Here is a 20,751-nt window from a genome sequence, read left to right on the forward strand (position 1 = left end):
TAAAATAAACAAAGTCTAGAATATTTATTATCTAGCCCTTTATAGAAAAAAATTTCAAACCACTAATATAAAGCAAAATATTTCTAAAGGTTGAATGTGGAAAACAAACTCAAAATTTTGGCAACTCCGCATTCCTAAATGAAGTTTCTCCCCAAGGTTCATTTAATTTTCAATTATCATAGTGAGCCTCATGGCAAAATAAATTTAACCTAGTATGTTCTCATTTCAGTAAGGGCTCAAAATAAGCATTTATAGTGTAAAAGAGCAGCATTTCCCAATTATCACTACATATGCAATTGTTATACCACTAATAATTCAGAAGCCAAACCACAAATGGTGGGGAAGGGAATGTAAACTCACCGTAATTTACTTTTTATCCTGTCCCCACTTAAGTCTAAACATCAGCAACTATACATATACGTACTCACCATTAGCCTTCAGTGAAGACAGGAGGCAAGCCATCATGCTTTTGGCTACACTTGGGTCAGTTACTTTTTTGTGAATATCCATCTTTATCAGAGAAGGGAAGTTGGCAAGGAAAGTTTCTGGCAACACTTCTTGCTCTTCATGGAAACTCAACATTATTTTCTGTAAAAATTTGAAAGAATCTGAGTTTCAGAAGTTACTCACTATACACATATCTATATCCCAACTACAGAACCTAGCAAGAGGAAAAGGAAAGCAACATTTAATAACTCTTCAAGTCATTATGTAATTATCACATGAAGAATTAATTAGCTTTAATCGTAGCATTTTCGCTTTGAGAAGTTTGTCTAAATAGAAAGTGATATCCTGGATTGGATCCTGGCCCAAAACAGGACATTAATGTAAAAACAAGTTAGTAAAATGTGATGCACCAAAGTTGGTTTCTTAAGACTTGGACAAATGTAGAAAATGGGTGAGGGATATAAAGGAACTCTCTCTATAATCTTTGTTAGATCTAAATATATTTAAAACAAAAAATAAATTTGTTTGTATTGCCTGCACAAAAGTGTGGATGTAAAAAACATAGACACGCTGGTCATTCTTTATATGTTCCTATACTGAAAACTGTAATTGTCAGATATGAATTAACAAATCAACAGCTCAATCATCAGCACGCTGTAGTTATAGTATCTGTGTATTCCCAAGTACATGAAGGCTACTCTACACCACCTTCTTATTACACAGCCATCTGGCTAGGGATAGAAGGTAAAAAATAGTAATAAACTGTAAGAGAATATACGTACGTTGGTATGGAGAAGAGAAGTAAACAACTTCAGAAAAGAAAAAAAAAGTTTAAAAATGAATCAGTGTTCTGAATCACCCTAAGAGCTACTCTAGGAGATATTGTCTGGAAGGTTGAAGGGGATTTCTGGGGTTCTAGTATATGTTCCTTGATTTGGGTCCTGGTTACACAAGAGTGCTCATTTTATGTACAATAAATAAATAAAATAAAGTTGAATTGTACAGTTAAGATTTGAATATTTTATGGTCTTCCAAATACACACAGTAAAAAAAAAAAAAAAAAGGAAAGAGGAACATGGAAGAAAAAAGTCACAAATAAAAGGGTCCAAATATGTATCAAAAAGTATTTATTGAACATAAATATCAAAAAAGAACTATTTTTTAAAATACACATGATGTATAAACCAAAATAATCATAAATTGTAGAGGAGAAATTCACTGAAGTTGGTACAGAGCTGACATATGACTTCAGAAGTGCTCCTATCTGGGGGCACCTGGGTGGCTATTGGTTAAGCATCAGACTCTTGATCTCAGCTCAAGTCTTGATCTCAGGGTCATGAGAGCAAGCCCAGAGTTAGCTCCATGCTAGGTGTGGAGCTTACTTAAAAAAAAAAAAAAAAAAAAAAGTGCTCCTTTCTGAAAACAGACTTCCAGAGCAGCCTGCCTCTATTATTTTTTTATTACAATGAGAAATACATTACTGAGAAGGCAAGTGGGTCTCCTGACAACCAAGCAAATGAGAGATTTTAATGACATGAACTTGACCTGATCCCCAAGAAGAGACCACTTAAATTTGGTGCTTCAAAACAAGGAGAAAAAACATTAGGTCTATATTGTTTTTACTTGAGGAAATATTATAACACTTCTAAATTTAAAAAAAAGAACTCCAAAAAAAAATAAAAATAAATAAATAAATAAAAAAATAAAAAAAAGAACTCCATAGGGATCCCTGGGTGGCGCAGCAGTTTGGCGCCTGCCTTTGGCCCAGGGCGTGAGATCCTGGAGACCCGGGATCAAATCCCACGTCGGGCTCCCGGTGCATGGAGCCTGCTTCTCCCTCTGCCTGTGTCTCTGCCTCTCTCTCTCTGTGTGACTATCATAAATAATAAAATAAATAAAAATTAAAAAAAAAAAAAAGAACTCCATAATGCTGAGGGAACAAAGGAGAATCTCATGTTTGTTTGTTTGTTTGTTTTTTTAATTTTATTTATTTATTCATGAGAGATACACAGAGAGAGAGAGAGAGAGGCAGAGACACAGGCAGAGGGAGAAACAGGCTCCATGCAGGGAGCCTGACGTGGGACTCGATCCCGGGTCTCTGGAATCAGGCCCTGGGCTGAAGGCAGCATGAAACCGCTGAGCCACCCGGGTTGCCCAAGAATCTCATGCTTAAAGGGGTGCCTGGGTAGCTCAGTCAGTTAAGTGTCTCATTCTTGATTTCAGCTCAGGTCATGGGATTGAGCTTCACACTCAGCAGAGTCTACTTCTCTCCCTCTACCCTCCCAAAAAAATACATTTTTTTAAGGGGGTATAAAGCACCTGGGTGGCTCAGTTGGTTAAGCAGCTTTTTTTTTTTTTAAGATTTTATTTATTTATCCATGAGACACAGAGAGAGAGGGAGGTAGAGACATAGGCAGAGAGAAAAGCAGGACCCTGGGATCACGACTTGAGCCAAAGGCAAACACTCAACCACTGAGCCACCCAGGCTCTCTAAGCATCTGACTCTTGATTTTGGCTCAGGCTGTGATCTCAGGGGTCATGTGATCAAGCCCTGCATCAGGCTCCAACCTCGGAACAGGTTCTGCTTGTCCCTCTCCCTCTGCTCCTCCCCCCTACACGTGCTCTCTCTGTCTGGCATTGGGCTCCCTGCAAGGAACCCACTTCTCCCTCTGCCTATGTCTCTGCTTCTCTTTCATGAATAAATAAAATCTTAAAAAAAAAGGAATAAGAATTCTTATCTGTAGGACACTTAGAAAGCAGGGAGATTTTAAGATAGATCTGCTTACTTTATTTACAAAAAATTACTGTAGTATAACTCTAAACCTGTTATTACCTCAGCCTCAGAGAGTTCTTTGTCACCATTTGGCTTGGTATACTTCTCCTGCATGAAGGGAATCCAGGAAATTTTACATTTTTTAATGAAGGGGGTCACATCTACAGTGCCCAGGGCATAACCACATATGCCATCTTCATCTTCTAGGACAAAACAGTAATCCAGGCTAAGGGAAAGCAGCCCTCCTACTAACCTGTTCAGAAGAAAAGAGGGCAGAGTGAGTTTTTAACACAAAACTTTAGACTCCAGTGATGTAAGGCCTAATGTACTTGAAAGGCAACCTATGGAAACTACATTTGGTGTAAGAAGAAACTGAAAATACACACATATTAATATTTAGATTCTATTAAAACTAAAGTGGGATTTCTAGAAAACTTTATTTCTAGTCATCACCTCCCCTCAACCTGATAAACCTGGCTATGAAATGCTACTCCCAAATCCAACAAATCCAAATACTTCATCACATACTTGTCTCCAATAAGGTCAGGCTGACTTTGAAAAGGTAAACCCACTCCATCGTCATACATTTCTCTGCAAATCTTGTACACGGAAGCCTGAAAATATAATCTAGTTAAGCAACACATCAAGAAAAATAGCAGAAGAATTTTACAATGAGTCTCGTAAGTTAGACTGGACTTCTAGGATAGGGAATAACAAAATGCCTAGCCTGTCATAAATGTCACCTCCTCTGCTTTAATACAAATTTATTCACTGAATCATATTTATAAAATCTGTAGAAAATAGTATGGTTTTAGTAAACCAGAAAACTGTTTTGCAGGGGATAGTTTTAGGTAGTTAAGCAGTAGATTCAAAATGCAGCAAACAATGCTGTTGAGTCTCTCAGTTTTGTTTATGTCCAAAATGTTTTAAACGTGTTACTGTTAAACAGGCCTGCTGTTTCCTGTAGCTGACTGTCAACAGCTTGTTAGATACTTGACAACAGAAAATTACAGACTACTAATATACTAGAGAATCAGCCAAGGACAACGTATCATTTGGACACACTGATTATTTTGTCATTCCAACTCTAAATGTGACTTTCATAAAGGAAGACTTACAGGACTTAGCTCAAGAGATTTTTCCTTAAATATCACCCCTCACATGTTCAATGTCTTAGCTAAGTTTTTCCACCTAAAGTTCTTATTTGAACACAAAGAACTACTTTTTTATTTTTTCTTTAAAAATATGGAACACTTCACAATTTGCATGTCATTCTTGCATTGGAGTCCTGCTAATCTTCTCTGTATCATTCACAATTTAGCATATGTGCTACAAAGCAAGCATCAGAACCGATTCTTTTAACCAGGGAGTTCAAAGGTGGTAAGTGAGCACCATAACCATATACCAAGTGGGAAGGTAGACAATTACCTCATCTTTAGGAAAATATGGTCTGATAGTATAAACTTTGGAGGTAGGAGTCAGTGGGGGTGGTTGAAAAAAGAGATCATTTGCCCCATCAATTGGCAGCAAACGCTGTGGGAAGAAACAAAAAGGAGATGGATTAGTGTTGGGAAGATATCCATTTCTTTAAATGGGTGTGCACTGCAGATTACCAACTTAACATTAACTGGCTACTGCAGGCAGACCTAAAGAAGAGGGGTGTTCTATGCTCTACTAAAATAAACACCTCTTTGCTGGGGGAAGGGGTGCTTCTGAATAGAAATTACCCAAACGGAGTTACATAGCTTTAGTAGCATATTAATGGGGATTTAAGTTTATAATTTAAAAAAAAATCTATTCCAGTATCACAAATCTATTTTTTTAAACCAATTTTATATAGACCATCTCTGTACTAAAAGATGGCAGAACAGAATGTCAGGAGGAGAGGTTTGGTCTGAAGAGGGTTATCTGTCCAGGAGACGCTTTATCCCCAAAGCAATGCGCTTCAGTTTGCTGTGCGCAGCAGAGCACCTGTTGGGGGGAGAAAAGTAGAGCACCTGAAAAGTCCATGAACAAATTCCAAAACCAAAAACGCTTATTTTGTTCAAATTTTCATTAACATAGTGTTATTTTGAGTACAATTTTTATTTATAAAATAATTGGGAAGGTATCCAAAAGTTCTTTCACCATTCACTTGCATAATTATTCATCCTTTTTGCTCATGGAGTTTCCACTGGCAAACAAGCATGCGCGCATTGTGCATTGCGGGCGCAGATTAAAATGGTGTGCGACCTGCAAAGAAACAATGTGAAGTGTATACCTAGAGCCGCTGCGCTTCGCAGGCGCGGGGGGAATTGGCAGCATCTCCTTCAGAAATTACTGTGAAAGAGGAGGAAAATTTGATTTAAAATCCAGCTATGTAACTAAATTGAATTTGGGACTAGAAAGCCTTCGGCAGACCAATCCTTCCAGCCATCTGATGCGCAACATAAGGTTTCTCATAAAACAAAGAAAATGTCAATTCAGTTGTGAATTCATATTGATACCTGGAACTCTCCTGCTAGACCACCTCTAAAGGCCCAGGGTTCTTGGTCTCCAATTAAGAACTGTGCTGAAGAATGACTACGACACCCTGTTGAGATCAGATCCAAGCGGAGAACGTTACGAGAAAGGGGATTTCCTGGGGTCTCAAACGTCCAACAAACTAACAAACACTTCGTGGAAATAGCTCTCTAACAATAATAATCCAGGGTTTTAGGACAAGGCTGTGATAATAATTTTTTTTTAATTTGTAATAGAATTTCAATACTGATGTTTCTTCTTCTGATTAATGAATAATTACCATTAAAGAGTTCTACCCTTTAATTATAAGAAAGTCAGTCTCAAGTTTGTCCGGGTCAAGTTTACATATTCCCTAGATACAGCTGTAGAAAGAAGAAAAAAAAAAAATCAAGCCAGCTGCATGCTCTGTAGTGAAATTACAGTAATTATACAATGAAATGAATGAGATAGATAAAACATTTTATTATCACAGCCCATGAAGGAATTAAACCTGTCTGAAGTCACATTTTACATTATGAGGAAGGGTACAGGAAGGGAAAAAGGGGGAAGAGGGGATTAATCTTGTCAGAAAACTAAGGTCAGCAGAATAAACAAAAGAAATTTTTCAGTAAGTTGACAACAAAATACAATGAAAACTTTATTTTTTCTAAAAGGACAATCCAATTCAGACTTGGTTAATACCAACAGCAGTCAGACAAATTCTAAGAAATAAGGAGAGCCAACTGACACTCCAAATTTATTCAGAGCTAAGATATACTTTTCTTAAAAGTATGACAATATTTGGCTCCTGATGGACCATTACAATCTTTGCAGTGCACTGAAAACATGCACAGAGCTGCAAGGTTTGAGGTCTAGAAGTCAGGATTAAGGTCACCACTTACCCAACTTCAAAGGCAATAAAGAATAACTAACAAGAAATAATTGAAAGCAAATATTTGGAGGCCAAATCAAAATCACCTGCCTAGTCTTCTGACAAGATAAAGCAGCGCAATATAGTTCTTTTCCATTTGAAGACAGCATTCTACCTCCTGTTCAAGTTAACAGTCTCATCAGTACAAGATATAGTGTGCTAGTCAGACAGTCCCAAAGCAAACCAATTTTTTTGTTCATAATTCAGGCCCATTAAGAGATTATATCCAGGTTTGTCATTTTTTTTAGGGGTAGGGGTGCTTTAAGAACACATATAATATGTAAATTTATAAGATAAATACGAAATAGGGTCAAAATTTAGGGTAAGAGAATGTGCCCCATTCCATAGCTCAGTGTAAATTTACACTGCAGGAAAAAACTATACTCTCAAACTTTAAGATCAGCCAATTTCCCCTACCCCCCACTTTGAGACTACAACGTAACTAGCACTTCCAACTATTACAATAAAAAGCTGCATGTACGAAGAGCTGTGTAAATGAAAACATGGTTAATGCCTCAGTCGCTGCGCAAACGTGACTTCAGTTCATGCCTATTGCCCTTAAATCTGAGCTACCTCACAGATAGAACCTTTCAATTTAAACTAATTAATCATGACGCGCTGTGAACATCTGCCGCTGTCCATCCAATAGTAGTAGACACTTGTGCTGAGGATTCTCCCATCTGTACACAATGGGGAAGAAGATAATAGAAGTCGTTAGTAATCAAAAGTACTGCATAGCCACATTCTTTAAAGGACTGAATGCCAGCTGGACTGGAGAGAGGAGGAAAACAAAGGGTTCTAATCAGTAACTCCCTGAAATTACTATAAATCCATGAAAATACTCTCCTTGTCGTGAGCTTTTTGTGAAGCTATGTGGATGCTAAAACAATTATTTAAAACTTCTAAGATACTCTGACCTTGAGATTATACAATGGCTATCTAACAATTTAAGAAACTGCCCCAATATTTGCACAGTACAGAAGTAAAACCTGAGAGGAAACAAAACAATACTCTATGTAATCAAGAATTTAATTTTTAATAATTCTTGAATTAAAAAGCTCAATATCAAATGTTTTAAAAGATACTTTCCCAAGCTCAAGAATCCAGATTTCAGACTGGAAACTTAATATTTAAATCCCTGCAAGAGATTTAATTATAACCCTCTGGCCAGAAGCCTGGAAGGCAAATACTGTCATCCAATAACCAATATAAAGGTTTTTCCAGAGCCAAAACACAGACATCACATAAAAGAGGTGTCTTGGTGTCTTTTAACAAAAGGTTAAATTCTCTCTTCTATCCGTTGTGCTAAATATACAGAAACCCAAAGTTCTTTATTTTAAAACTAACAGAGACCCCACCCTTTAGCTGCTAATTAGTTGTCAAAAGAAAGCTATTACTTTTAAAAATCCAAAAGTATACAGGCAGAAAGTGAGAAATCTCACTGCTACTACTCCTTAATCTAAGCTCACAGTGTTTCACACATCTATTTCACAACCAAGACCTAGTCACCCATCATAGTATTTGTGACTACTATGAAAACTATGACATGTCAGTTAGCCTTGCTGCCTGCTGTGTGCTGTATGTAAGTCCATTACATATTCCTTATAGCTGGATTGAAAACCTGGAAATGAAATGAGGTCCCTGGAGAAACCTGGCCATGCTGGTGCTTTTTACCAAGTTTGAGAATTTCCAAAAAAAATTCAGTTTTCAAAAGAGACATACAGAGAAGTCCATTTAATGAAGGAGAGAATTTTCAGGGGATTGCAATTTTCATCCCCTACTAAAAACCAATTACTTGGTAGCAGAATAAAGAAAAAGCCATGTGAAATAATACCAAGTAGCACCAGAATAGCCTACCACTAAAGCTCGCATGCGCACAGGGCTGGGAGGATGGCTTCCTCTTGCCAGGCCCCTTAGGTCATTTCAGCAATTGTTCTGTTAAACATAGCAATTAATGTTATCAAGACACAGCAAGCAGCAGAGAGCTTACAGTCACAATTCATAGTGTCTCATCTCCAAATCAGATAAAAGTGGTATACAGGGTTCCATCCAGGAAGCATTCAGTCAGAGCAAGTTAAAGTCAGTACTTCTCTAATATATTTTTAAGATATTTATGTTGAATTAGCCCAAGGGAGAAAAATCAGTGTGCTTGATATATTTACGGAGACTTGCACCTCAAGTCTGCCAACAATGGCTATACCTTTGAAAGAATTCTAAGCAAAGAATTTAAACAGCTGGAAATTTGCCAATTCCTTAAATATTTTTCTCCCTGTGGGATAATTTTTTTTCATTTTTAGGGGACAATATATCTGAGGAAAAGAGATTATTCCTGGTGCACCTACCTAACCACTGTACAAAAGACTTCACCATAGACATTATACTCTTGATATCCCAAACATAGGAGTACATGTCATAAAGGATTGTCCTGTTGGCACAATTGGAGAGCCGAGTGAACATTCCCATCACTAGTCCGCACATTTCCTCAAACTTGGCTGCTCGTGACCGCCATTCTTCAATCTGTTGAAGATCAATAAAAATATGACTCAAAAAACTGCAAAATAAACCAAAATAACCTAAAACATAATTATAAACTTTTTATTATTAGGTACCTGCAATTTATCCTGAACATTAAGGATCACTGAGCTTAAACTCTTTAGACAAGCAATAAAAATCTATGTCTCCCCAAACTGACAGATGTTACTAAAATAATCAACTGTGACTTTCTTCCATTCTTCACTCTAAGGTCAAACTATGGAACTCTATGTACCAGAATCAGCAGAGTCCACATTCCCTTTAGAGCATATTCTAAGATGTGGTCAAATTTCAGCTAGTTACCAGTATATATATTCATTTAAGACCTCCTCCATACCATCACATGGGGACCCACCCACGCTAGAGAAGTGGATAAATTAAGCATACTTACTTTTTCAGAGTCTTTTCCTTTGCAATTGACACTAACAACACTGCTATTTGCTCGAAGCCACTGGAACTCCCGTAACATCTGTGCTCCTTTGGGTCCATGCTCATAAGGAAGGTAGAACAAGTCAGCAAGCAACTGCAAATCCTCCAAAGTCACTGGTTCCACAGTGTACAAGGGCTTTTCATTTGGACCTGGCACAAACTGCTCCTTGTTTGTCTGTTCATCAGTCTGCATAGGGGCAATATCACTAATGCAATCTTCCTGCATAGACATCTCTGGGGATTTTGATTCAGCTATGCTCTCTTTATCTGTGTCCATTGGTTTTAATTCCTCAGCCATTTTAGCTTCAACAATTTCAGTTAGTATTTGGTTGTCATTCTTATGGTCTGTTTCTTCTTGTTTTTCCACTACCATGTCCATCGGTTCCTCATCTGGCTGTTTCTTTTCTTCTTCCTTGGTCAGAGCTGTAGGCTCACCACTCAAGGCTGCTCCCTGGCTCATAATGGGCTCCTGATAAACCGTTGTGACTACAGTTGTGGCATTTAAAGAGGGTGCTGCAACTAAGGGAGTCCCATCAACTACACTTGCTTTAGCTCCACTGTGTGCAACTTGCCTACCTACAAAAACAAATAGCCACAAAGATAATCAGAATTAGAACAAATCAAATCTAGAGAAATGCTTTCTTTATGATATCTGTAACCTCAGTTTGAGATTCCAAATACTATTAAGCCCTGAGAAAAGTGCAATTTGTCTAAACCACCATGGAGGTAGGGAGGGAAGAAAGGAAAAAAGAAACATGATAAATAATACACGTGTATTATTATCTTCTCTTTTGAAGATCTAGATCTAAAAACAATTATTCCAAGAAAGACATTTTTAAAACAAATTAGCATCCCATCAAGATAACAACTACTTAAGACCAAAACCTTTAAAAAAGGTGTGTGTGTGGGGGGAGGGGGGTTGTTAAAAATCTTATTATCTAGATCCCTTTGTAAAAATTTTACTTTGTTTGGTGGGCCTATGACAGGTACATCACAAATTCTCTTTATGACTCAACCTTGTGATCTAACCCCCTTACAAAGAAGGGCCAGGCCAAACTTACTACTATACTGATGAGGTACACCAAATTCCTGCAACCATTCTGTTAAAGCTAACTTTAGAGCCATCTGTGGACTATAGAGCACATCAGTTTCAATATCTTCATCACTGCCTTCATTTTCTAACTTTATCTGGATCGATACAGTACTGTCTTCACTGTCAGCTGCAAGAAAAAAAAAAAAAACACAGAACGTAAGTTTTGATTACAAAAGCCTCCTGATGAGAGGGACAAATGCAAAGCACCAGTTATTAGAGTACAACTAGAGAAACAGAACAGAAACAAGAACAAACCTTAAACATAAAAACGGAAACACAACCTTAACTGATCCACTTCACCTAAGTCATTCTAAATGCATTGTTAAATATAACATCCCAATTGAAATATGGAACAGTAAAAAAGAAAAAAGAAAAAAGAAAAGAAACATGGAACAGTAAGTTTAGAATCACTGGAAAATTCATTCATAATTGTTCACTGAGTACTAATCATTGGAAATATGAGGTTAAAGACACTATGATTTCCATAAAGAAAACACTCCCAACCCTTCAGGGGCTTATAACTTAGCAGGCAAATCATTATGAAATGAAAAAATAAGCAAATTAACAACTGTATTGGGGGGGGAATCAATAGAGAACCCACATATGAACACAGACAATAAAATAAGCATATAATGAAGCCCTGAACCAGAATAGCATTAGAAAAACTAAGGTCTGAACTCTGGCTTAGTATCCCAAATCTTAGTCTTAGCTTTCCTCCGTATTTCCCAGCATACACCCCAGTCTGGCTAATACCTACTACTCCTTAATGTGCTTCATGCTCTGCCTTAAAAGAGGAAAAAAAGTAGGTGTCAGATATACAGAGATTGAAGTTTTTTTAATTATTAAAAACTGTTGAAAAAATTTTATCTATTTATTTGAATGGGGGGAGGGAGGGATAAAACAAGCAAGGGGAGTAGCAGAGAGAGGAAAAGCAGGCACCACTGATGGGGCTGCATCCCAAGACCCAGGGATCATGACCTGAGCCAAAGGCAGACGCTTAATCGACAGGCTACCCAGGTGCCCCTTATTTTATTTTTTGATGGAGGAATGTGTATCCACAATGAATGAGCCTTAATGGGAGGCATTAACCCAAGAGAATTGGAAATAGGAGTACAAAATTGAGAAACAGGGGTGCCTGAGTGGCTCAATTGGTTGAGCATCTACCTTTCACTCAGGTCATGATCCCAGGGTCCTGAGATCAAGCCCCACATCAGGTTCCTTGATCAGCGGGGGTCTGCTTCTCCCTGTTCCTCTGTGATTGGGCTCGCTCGTTCTCCAAGTAAATAAAATCTTTAAAAAAAAAAAACACTGAGAAACAGAGCACAACTATACGACTACATACATCTAAGCATCATAATGTGACATTCATTTCCATACCTCCCAAATGGGCCAAAATTCAGGTAACTTCAAATTTTCAGTGTCTAGTGTTTTTTTTTTTTTTTCTTTTAAAGATTTTATTTATTTATTCATGAAAGACACAGAAAAAGTGGCAGAGACACAGGCAGAGGGAGGAGAAGCAGGCTCCATGCAAGGAGCCTGATGCGGGACTCGATCCCAGGAATTCGGGATCAGGCCCTGAGCCATAGGCAGACGCTCGACCGCCAAGCCTCCCATGCGTCCAGTGTTTAGTGTTTTCATCTCTTGCCCACCAACCCTTTAAGGCCCAGCAACTTTTACTCATACTCTGATGCAATTTAAGTATTTCCTCTCTATGATATTGTTTCTTACCAACACTTATGCTTAACAGAAGTAATCATTCTCTCCTCTGTATTCCCACAGCACTTTGTAGACCATTACCTCAGCATTTATCAAATAACAGCAGTCATCTAGTCATCTATATGCTCTATTCAAAACCAGACTATGTTCTCCAAAAGTGAGAGATACTTTATTCTTTGTATCCTGGTGCCATGAAGGTGGACTTGCCACATCTTAATACGTGCTTAAATGTTAATGAATTAACTAGCCAGCATTCTCTTACTTTGAATGCAATCAGTAATTTTTCATGAATAAAAAAATCAGTAAGCCAATGTCCAAAATGAGAATACAGAATATGGGGACACCTGGGTGGCTCAGTGGTTGAGCATCTGCCTTCGGCTCAGGGCGTGATCCTGGAGTCCCGGGATCAAGTCCCACATCGAGCTCCCTGCACGAAGCCTGTTTTTCCCTCTGCCTGTGTCTCTGCCTCTATGTGTCTCTCATGAATAAATAAATAAAATCTTAAAAAAAAAAAGAGAGAATACAGAATATGTTCCATAAATATAAGTTGAACTCTGAAAGATATACAAAGTAATTCTGGGTAATAGTCATCTAAAATATCCCATTTAATAAAAATCACCAGAAAACACAAATGGAATCAGAATTCTAGCGACAAGAGGAACAAGTACTAGACTTCTTTGTCTAGTATTCAGACTTCAAAGACTAAGTCGATATTTTTTTTAAGATTTCATTTATTTATTCATGAGAGATACAAAGAGGGAGGTAGAGACATAGGCAGAAGGAGAAGTAGGCTCCCCGTGGGGTCGATACCAGGACTCCAGGATCACCACCTGAGCCAAAGAAAGGCAGACACTCAACCACTGAGCCACGGAGGTGCCCCTCCTAAATCAACATTTTATTTTAATTTATTTTTCTAAATCAACATTTTAAAAGCAAAGAAGTGGAGGGGGGGAAAAAAGCAAAGAACTGAGGCCAAGAAGTTATTAAATAATTTATCCAAAGCCACTCAGCCCTTCAGCCCTTCTTCTATCACATATATATCTCACTCATAGGACTATATAACATACTTTAAAAATCTCTTAAATTATGACAACAAAGGAACACGCACTTGCTAATAGCTCTATTTAACTCCAGCTCTCCCCCCAAAGCCAGGGATTAAGCCCTCTACTTACTCATCACTACATCTTTTCTTACTCCATTCATATTTGATTTGTACCAGGTGGCAAGGGTATGGATAGCAACATAGTTGGCTTCAAATTCACAATTTGGATTAGTAAGAACTCCTTTTAACCGTGGGATGAGTTCTGTGGATCTTCCTTTGTATGGGCCCAGAAACAGTCTCTTCTGATCATAATCATTAGCATGAATGTTATCCCAGATTACTGGAGCTCTTTTAATAATCTTAGAAACCTCTTCAATGGACTCCACCGGAATTTCTTTAGAAACAACTTTGGGACCTAGAAATAATGACAACCATTTAGTAAAAGACCCTCAAATGTGATTCTTCAAAATACACTGCATTCAATTTTTTTTTTTAAGATTTTATTTATTCCTGAGAGATACAGAGAGGCAGAGGGAGAAGAAGGCTCCATGCAGGGAGCCCAATGTGGAACTCGATCCCAGGACCCAGGGATCACGACCTGAGCCAAAGACAGATGCTCAACCACTGAGCCACCCAGGTGCCCCCTGCATTCAATTCTTTATTGTATTTTGCATTATATATACCTTCTAACAATTTTTCTTTTCATAGTAAAACGTCTTTTTCACTCAGTTTTACCCAACCACTCCCCAATATTTCCTCAGATCACATTTCTAGAAATGGAATTAGTAGTAAAAAGATTAATAGGCTTGTGCAGGCTTCCCCAAACTGATACGTTATGAAACAAATTTTCATGTAAACGATTTATTTTTCCATTATAATACAGGTTATTGATTATTAGCTGTCAATTCCACATGATAGCTTTCATTTTATAAAATAAAACACTCTCCTAGGGCTGAGATCAATACCCTTTAGCCCAGTTCCCTGTTATTTATCAACAATATGCAGATTCACTGCAAAATCCTCAAAGATGTTTTTTATATTAAATGAAAAATGTATACTTCATACAAGAAAGAGAATTTTAACAACGTTTTCTGGTTCAGGCTCAGTTTTCACAAAGTATCCAATTAACCAGAACAACCAATTATTTAAGTTCTAGTTAACTAAATTTACACTGTATAAATCTTAAGACTTACCTGTCCAAAGCACCTCAATTCCAGGTAGAAGCTTTTCACCCACAGTCCTTAAATAAGGAGACTGAGACACGTTCGGATAACAGAAAGTGCCACAATATTCTGAATGTAGGAGGGAGAATTAAGTAAAACAGTCAGAAATAAAATGGTCACGGGTTTTTAAATGTGGGGGAAAAAGTCTACCAATTCTAAATTCCTTTTATCCAAATGATAAAGAGCCTTCATGTCACGTCCCAAAGGAAGTAAACTCAAGTGGGTAGTTCAATGAAGAAGCAACTCAAAAATAATAAAAGATTCAATTCACAAAATCTGATATTATTCTTCCAATAAAACAGATCAAGCCTTACAATCCTACAGTCACTAAAAATACAAGCTTACTAAAGAATAATTAGAATTTTTAGCATTTTCTACATACTTCTGAACTGCCTACATTTCTCAATTACAATTAGAGGCCAAATAAAACAAGTTGATAATATCATAACAGAAAGAATGCACCATTATGCCCATGGCTATTAGTACCCAACTGCAACTAAATTGTAATTTGCAGTGAATTAAGTAATTCCCAGTATAATCTCATTAAACATTATTTTAGTATTTATGTAGTATCAGATCACTGGGATAAGGTTCATGCCTCACAGTACTCGAAAACAGACATACACACAAAGTTAAATAAATTCAGACCAAATTTTCTTAAAACTAATTTATTTATCTTTATCTCTTCCTGAAAAATAAATCAAGTCAGGGAACTGTTCTCATAAGCCAAATCCTGAGAGGGAACTAAGAGAGGCTAATACATTTTCAGGGGAAGGAACTGGGGGATGGGGGGTGAGGATTAGCAAATTTTCTATGCTGACTACTGGAAATAAGAGCCCAGATGGAAGTGGGAAGAGTAAAAAAGGATAGATATGCACAAGCAGAAAAAAGGAACAAGTAGGAGGAAATGAGAAGTGACCAAGTTAAAAGCAATGCAAATTTGCTTTTTTTCTAGTTTTTCATTTTGATAATATATCCTTTAATTCTGAAAATATAATGTTCAAATACTTCAGTACTAAAAATACATGAAAATATTTTGCTTGTTCAGTTGCCATTTATTAGTCCCTAAAATTTCTCTAGTGTAAGGCCTTGAGAAAGGTCTTCTAGAAAAAGAATTCCTATCTTTATAGACCAAAAGGAAAAGGCATAAGACAATAAAATCCATACATGATTTTTTAAAAGTGACATATTTCAAGAAGACTAGTTAAATATAAAGCCATTATATACAATACCTGTGGGACAGAAGAGGAAAGTTTCTGGCTCTCCTAAGTATTGGTAAATTTCATTTGTGATGGAGACCTGGGCATGAGCAAAAGAACTGAACACCTCTTTGTCTGCTGCACACATATTATGGTCAATATCATCAAAAAGCAAGGCAAATGACCTGCACCCAAACTGAGAAACCTAGAAAAAGGTAAAAACAAACAAACAAACAAAAACAAATAAGATGTCTTAGCAGCTATTTTTTTTTTTTTTTTTTAATATTCCTTTGAGAGAGAGCCCTCCCCTCCAACACATATGCAGGCACATGCAAGCAGGGGTAAGGGCAAAGGTGGGGGGGCGGGGGAGACGGACAAGCAGGTTCCCTGCTGAGCAGGAGCCCAACATGGACATGTGGCTCAATCTCAAGACCGCAGGATCATGACCTGAGCTGAAATGAAGAGTCAGATGCTCAACAAATTGAGCCACCCAGGTGTCCCTTTAGCAGCTCATTTTACAGTAAAAATACAAGGGGTGCCTGGCTGGCTCAATCAATAGAGTTTGCAACTCTTGATCTCCGGGTTGTGAGTTCCAAGCAGCACACTGGGCGTAGAGAGGACATTAAAAAAACAGGATTCCAAGTATTAGAGTAGACACTTAATATTTCATCTAGAAGTCATTTTCCTTAGTAGAATGTTCAAAGCCAAAACCATTTTCACATTTTCTACGTTAAGCAGCCAGACAAGTTTGAGGAAGCATGTTTCATTTGGTTTGAATGCAGTATGTCCCATCAAAGCTTCAACAATATGACCTATCGTATCTCCCTGGCTGAGGATTATAGAAGACCAAAAAAGCCAAAAACAAACAACAAACCCCAAAACACAAATGATAAGTGAACTCAAAAGATGAAGAACCTAGGCCTGTTCTAGTCCCAAAGACACACTGATCTTAATTAATCTCTGTACATAAACCCAACTAGTCCATGAATCCTAAGGAACATGGTAGTATTTGATCAAATAGGAAAACAGGCTCTTAAAAAGCATATTCATGGAGGCATCTGGGTTGCTCAGTGGGTTGAGTGGCCAACTTTTGATTTCTGCTCAGGTCATGATCCCAGGGTTGTGAGATGGAGCCCCACATTAGGCTCCATGCTGGGTGTGGAACCTAAAAAAAAAAAAAACCTGTTTCCCATCACCTGCTCAGTCTCCAGATAAATAAATAAACAAATAAAAAGCCTATTCATGGAAATTTAACCTTCTTATTAAATTTTAATCATCTTAGGAATGCATAGCTCAGCAGTTGAGCATCTGCCTTTGGCTCAGGGCATGATCCTGGGAGTCCTAGGATCGAGTCCCACATTGGGCTCCCTGCATGGAGCCTGTTTGTCCCTCTGCCTATGTCTCTACCGCTCTCGAATAAATAAAATCTTTAAAAAAAAATTTTTTTTAAATCATCTTCATGCCATCGATAATACAAACTTTTGCCAGGGTGCCTAAGTGATGCGGTCAGTTAAGCTTCTGACTCTTGGTTTCGACTCAGGTCATGATCTTAGGGTCATGAGATCAAGCCCCATGTTAGGCTCCATGATCAGTGTGGAGAATCTACTTAGGACTCTCTCTTCTCCTTCTGCCCCTCCCACTACCACTCTCTCAAGTAAATAAAAAATAAATCTTAAAAAAAATATAAACCTTTGCCTAAAGAAACATGCATACATACATGTATTACATATCTGCAAACTTACCAGAAAAGATGTGCAGTTTTTATGTTAAGCAGAATTTATATTCCAATCAGATTTTCCAAAGTTTACATGTTTACCTAGTCTATTTTCCATCTAATCTTGGGAAATCAGCCAACTACTTCCAGAATGAATTATTTCTCTTGTCCATATCAATGGAAGGAATGGAGATCTAACAGGTAAAACCCTGCTTCTGTAATTTTGGCCACAATTTCAGTCAAGTACCCAATAACATAGTTTCTCAAAACATGATTCTCGACAACCTGTTGTGGTTTTTTTTTTTTTTTTGACAACCTGTATTCTTTTTTATAAGGTTTTTTTTTTTTTTTTTTAAATTTTTATTTATTTATGATAGTCACACAGAGAGAGAGAGGCAGAGACACAGGCAGAGGGAGAAGCAGGCTCCATGCACCGGGAGCCCGACATGGGATTCGATCCCGGGTCTCCAGGATCGCGCCCTGGGCCAAAGGCAAGCGCCAAACCGCTGCGCCACCCAGGGATCCCGACAACCTGTATTCTGACATAAGTCCCCACTCCAAGTCTGTTTAAGAATCTCTGGAAATGGACCCTACTAGCATTCTTTTAAGTACTTCTAAGCATTTCTCTTAAGGTAGTTCTCATGCAAACTAAAGTTTGAGAAGCACTAGTGCCTCCACTAAAGCTCTCCTGACTCACAAAACATCCTTTTATGAAGAGCATTAAAGTAAAAAAATATATATATATAAGGAAGTATAAATTTGGTTCCTTTTTTTTTTTTTTAAAGTCCAACATGGAGCCCAACGTGGGGCCTGAATTCATGACCCTGACAACCTGAGCTGAGATCAAGAGTCATACACTTAACCAAATAAGCCACCCAGGCATCTCAAAATTTGGTTTCCTTTTAACTTCATAAAAGCAACTCAGAAAACTTTTAGTTTCAAATACTGATTCAGGGAAAAATAATGAAAAAGTAACAAAGTTACCTGGTCCAGTTTGCGTTTCAGTGTAGATACTTCCTTGGGGTTAGAAAAGGTAATATCCAATCCAGGTGAGATAGCATAGATGAACTCTATCTCATATTCCCGTGCAGCAGAGATGAGAGTCATAAGTTGCTCTAAAGAAGAGAATCCATGTTTTTAGGAAGCAGCACAGAAAACTAAAAGAATTTCCACCTAAAGAGGTCATTTTCTTCAAATTACAATAGGTCAAGAAAAAGAAAAGTCCCTTAAGTTTCACAAAATTGTCATGTGCAATGTGACGAGACCACACAAAATGGCATAAACCTCATGTGACTTAATGTCACCCTAAAATCAAAGCATTCTCTTCCATTACCATTTCCCAAAAATATTAAAGCATCACTTCTCTTACTACACATAAACCATTTTTATTTCCTACAGTTTTTGAAATGTGTGGTTTCTGATTTTGTGGTCTCTAACAACTGAAATTCTTAAATAAAAAAATCTAAATACAACTACTTTATAATTTAGAAAAAAAGAAAGAATATTCTTAATAACCAGGGTTAAGTGATGACCTTAACAATCCTTATCTTTGTAACTACAGGAAAATGCTCGTTACAAATTTTAAGTTTTTAAAATGTGATAGCCATTTAAAATGTGATAGCCAATTTTCCTAAGTAAAATGAAATCCTATTCTTTACACCACAGGATGTATCTTTATATAACCTTCAGTGATTATCTCAAGATAGTCATTTGACACATTTTGATTATTGATCACATAAAATTTCATTACCAGCACCACCAAAAAATAATTAAGTTCAACACATACTTAAATTATATAGAGTAGTAAGCGACAACACTAGCTGGAGATGGGATACATTTTAATTGCTTCTTCATAATTTAAGAAAACTTTCTGCCTTCAGCGCCTTGGCTACACTCTGTAACCAAGTTATCTTGTTAGCTACCTGTGTACACCATTTAATTTCATGTATAAAAATGGTTCCCATTTACAAGTCCCAAAAGAAAAGCAACATTTAATTTATAAGAAGGTTCTGTTATGTACCACCTTATTTACAAATTTTATGTATTTAACTCAACATAAGATGACATATAGCAAAGATAGTTTGTGATAACTTTTCACCTCAGTACAAGCCTAGACTAGGGTGAGGTCTTTATTTTAAATAAAGACAGGACCAAGTAATCAAGTGGTCAAGACCAAGCCATATTTGAGTCTGAAGCAAAAGGATACTGATCCTGTTTTACTTAAAATTTTGGTATCCTGTTCATGGATTTGCATTACTTTTGATATAAAAATTGCATGTTATTTACCTTGACCACTGATTTTTTTGGAGTCCCTTAAACTTTACACCCAAAGCAGGTGCCTCATTTGTGTTGCCTTAGGCCTACCCCCACGTCAACACCTCTTTGTCCAGTGGCCCACTGTTCAGGCCACTAATAAAAGTTAAAAAGCACAATTTATGATTACAAAACAGGTAGGAGTCAGACTAGCGTAACCATGAATCATGCCATGGTTGTGCATCATTCGTGCTACTCTTTCAATCTACACAAAATTACACAAAATTACCAGATAGAAAAGGAAACCACCTACAAATAAAAAAATGAAATAGTTAATAAATTTTTTGTACAGCTACATTTAAAATACAGCTGTTTTCTTCATATATTCTGAATTTATGGATTAAAAAGAAAAAGATTACCAGCTTCCTCCACAGAATACATCTCTCGCCAAAACATCCTATGTTTGTAGTCATCTTTTGGGGCATACAAGTATGTATTTAATTCCCATTTCTGGAGCCTTAAGGGAAAGAAAATTACATATGTGTAAATAGGCAACATATACAGGCTGTAAATCACAATCTTTCCCTTTTCTTGGAGCCTTTTCATCTCTTAAACAGCTACTAATATTCTGGAACAATAGCTTTTAGCCTTTTTGTAATCCAGTGGAATTGTAAAAAATTAAGTATTACAAGGATGTCAACATATTAAAGTCTTAAATAAAAACAACAGCTCTGAGTGATACAGGTGAAGCCCAAAACCTATTCAGCTTCCCCAGGAAACTTTGAGAACCCCTAATACAAGTGAAGAAGAGGTAAAAGACCAAGGTAAAATAACTTCTGCAACTGAGAAATCATCAAAACGCACCTGGCTTATTCAGTGTTAGTTTTTCTTCAAACAAAAGGGATACTTTTTTTCTAC

At 37.2% G+C, this 20,751-nt stretch overlaps 1 protein-coding gene and 1 non-coding gene across 3 annotated transcripts in view; both read right to left on the minus strand.

Moving 5' to 3' along the window:
- Nucleotides 1–20,751, minus strand: part of OGA (O-GlcNAcase) — a 28,579-nt gene that overhangs the window by 3,018 nt on the left and 4,810 nt on the right. For both annotated transcript variants that reach the window (XM_025466984.3, XM_025466985.3), the window contains 13 exons: nt 20,253–20,350; nt 18,565–18,695; nt 15,900–16,071; nt 14,638–14,736; nt 13,575–13,859; nt 10,655–10,813; nt 9,556–10,169; nt 8,975–9,149; nt 5,707–5,792; nt 4,649–4,753; nt 3,749–3,834; nt 3,281–3,473; nt 429–588 (listed from right to left, as the gene is read on the minus strand). In XM_025466984.3, coding sequence (XP_025322769.1) covers nt 429–588; nt 3,281–3,473; nt 3,749–3,834; nt 4,649–4,753; nt 5,707–5,792; nt 8,975–9,149; nt 9,556–10,169; nt 10,655–10,813; nt 13,575–13,859; nt 14,638–14,736; nt 15,900–16,071; nt 18,565–18,695; nt 20,253–20,350 — 2,363 coding nt within the window. The remainder of the gene's footprint in view (nt 1–428; nt 589–3,280; nt 3,474–3,748; nt 3,835–4,648; nt 4,754–5,706; nt 5,793–8,974; nt 9,150–9,555; nt 10,170–10,654; nt 10,814–13,574; nt 13,860–14,637; nt 14,737–15,899; nt 16,072–18,564; nt 18,696–20,252; nt 20,351–20,751) is intronic.
- LOC112672667 (U6 spliceosomal RNA) lies at nt 4,460–4,564 on the minus strand. Its single transcript, XR_003144407.1, has one exon. It is a non-coding gene; the product is annotated as a U6 spliceosomal RNA (small nuclear RNA).

Source organism: Canis lupus, chromosome 28 (genome assembly GCF_003254725.2).
Source record: "Canis lupus dingo isolate Sandy chromosome 28, ASM325472v2, whole genome shotgun sequence".
Lineage (NCBI taxonomy): Eukaryota > Metazoa > Chordata > Mammalia > Carnivora > Canidae > Canis > Canis lupus.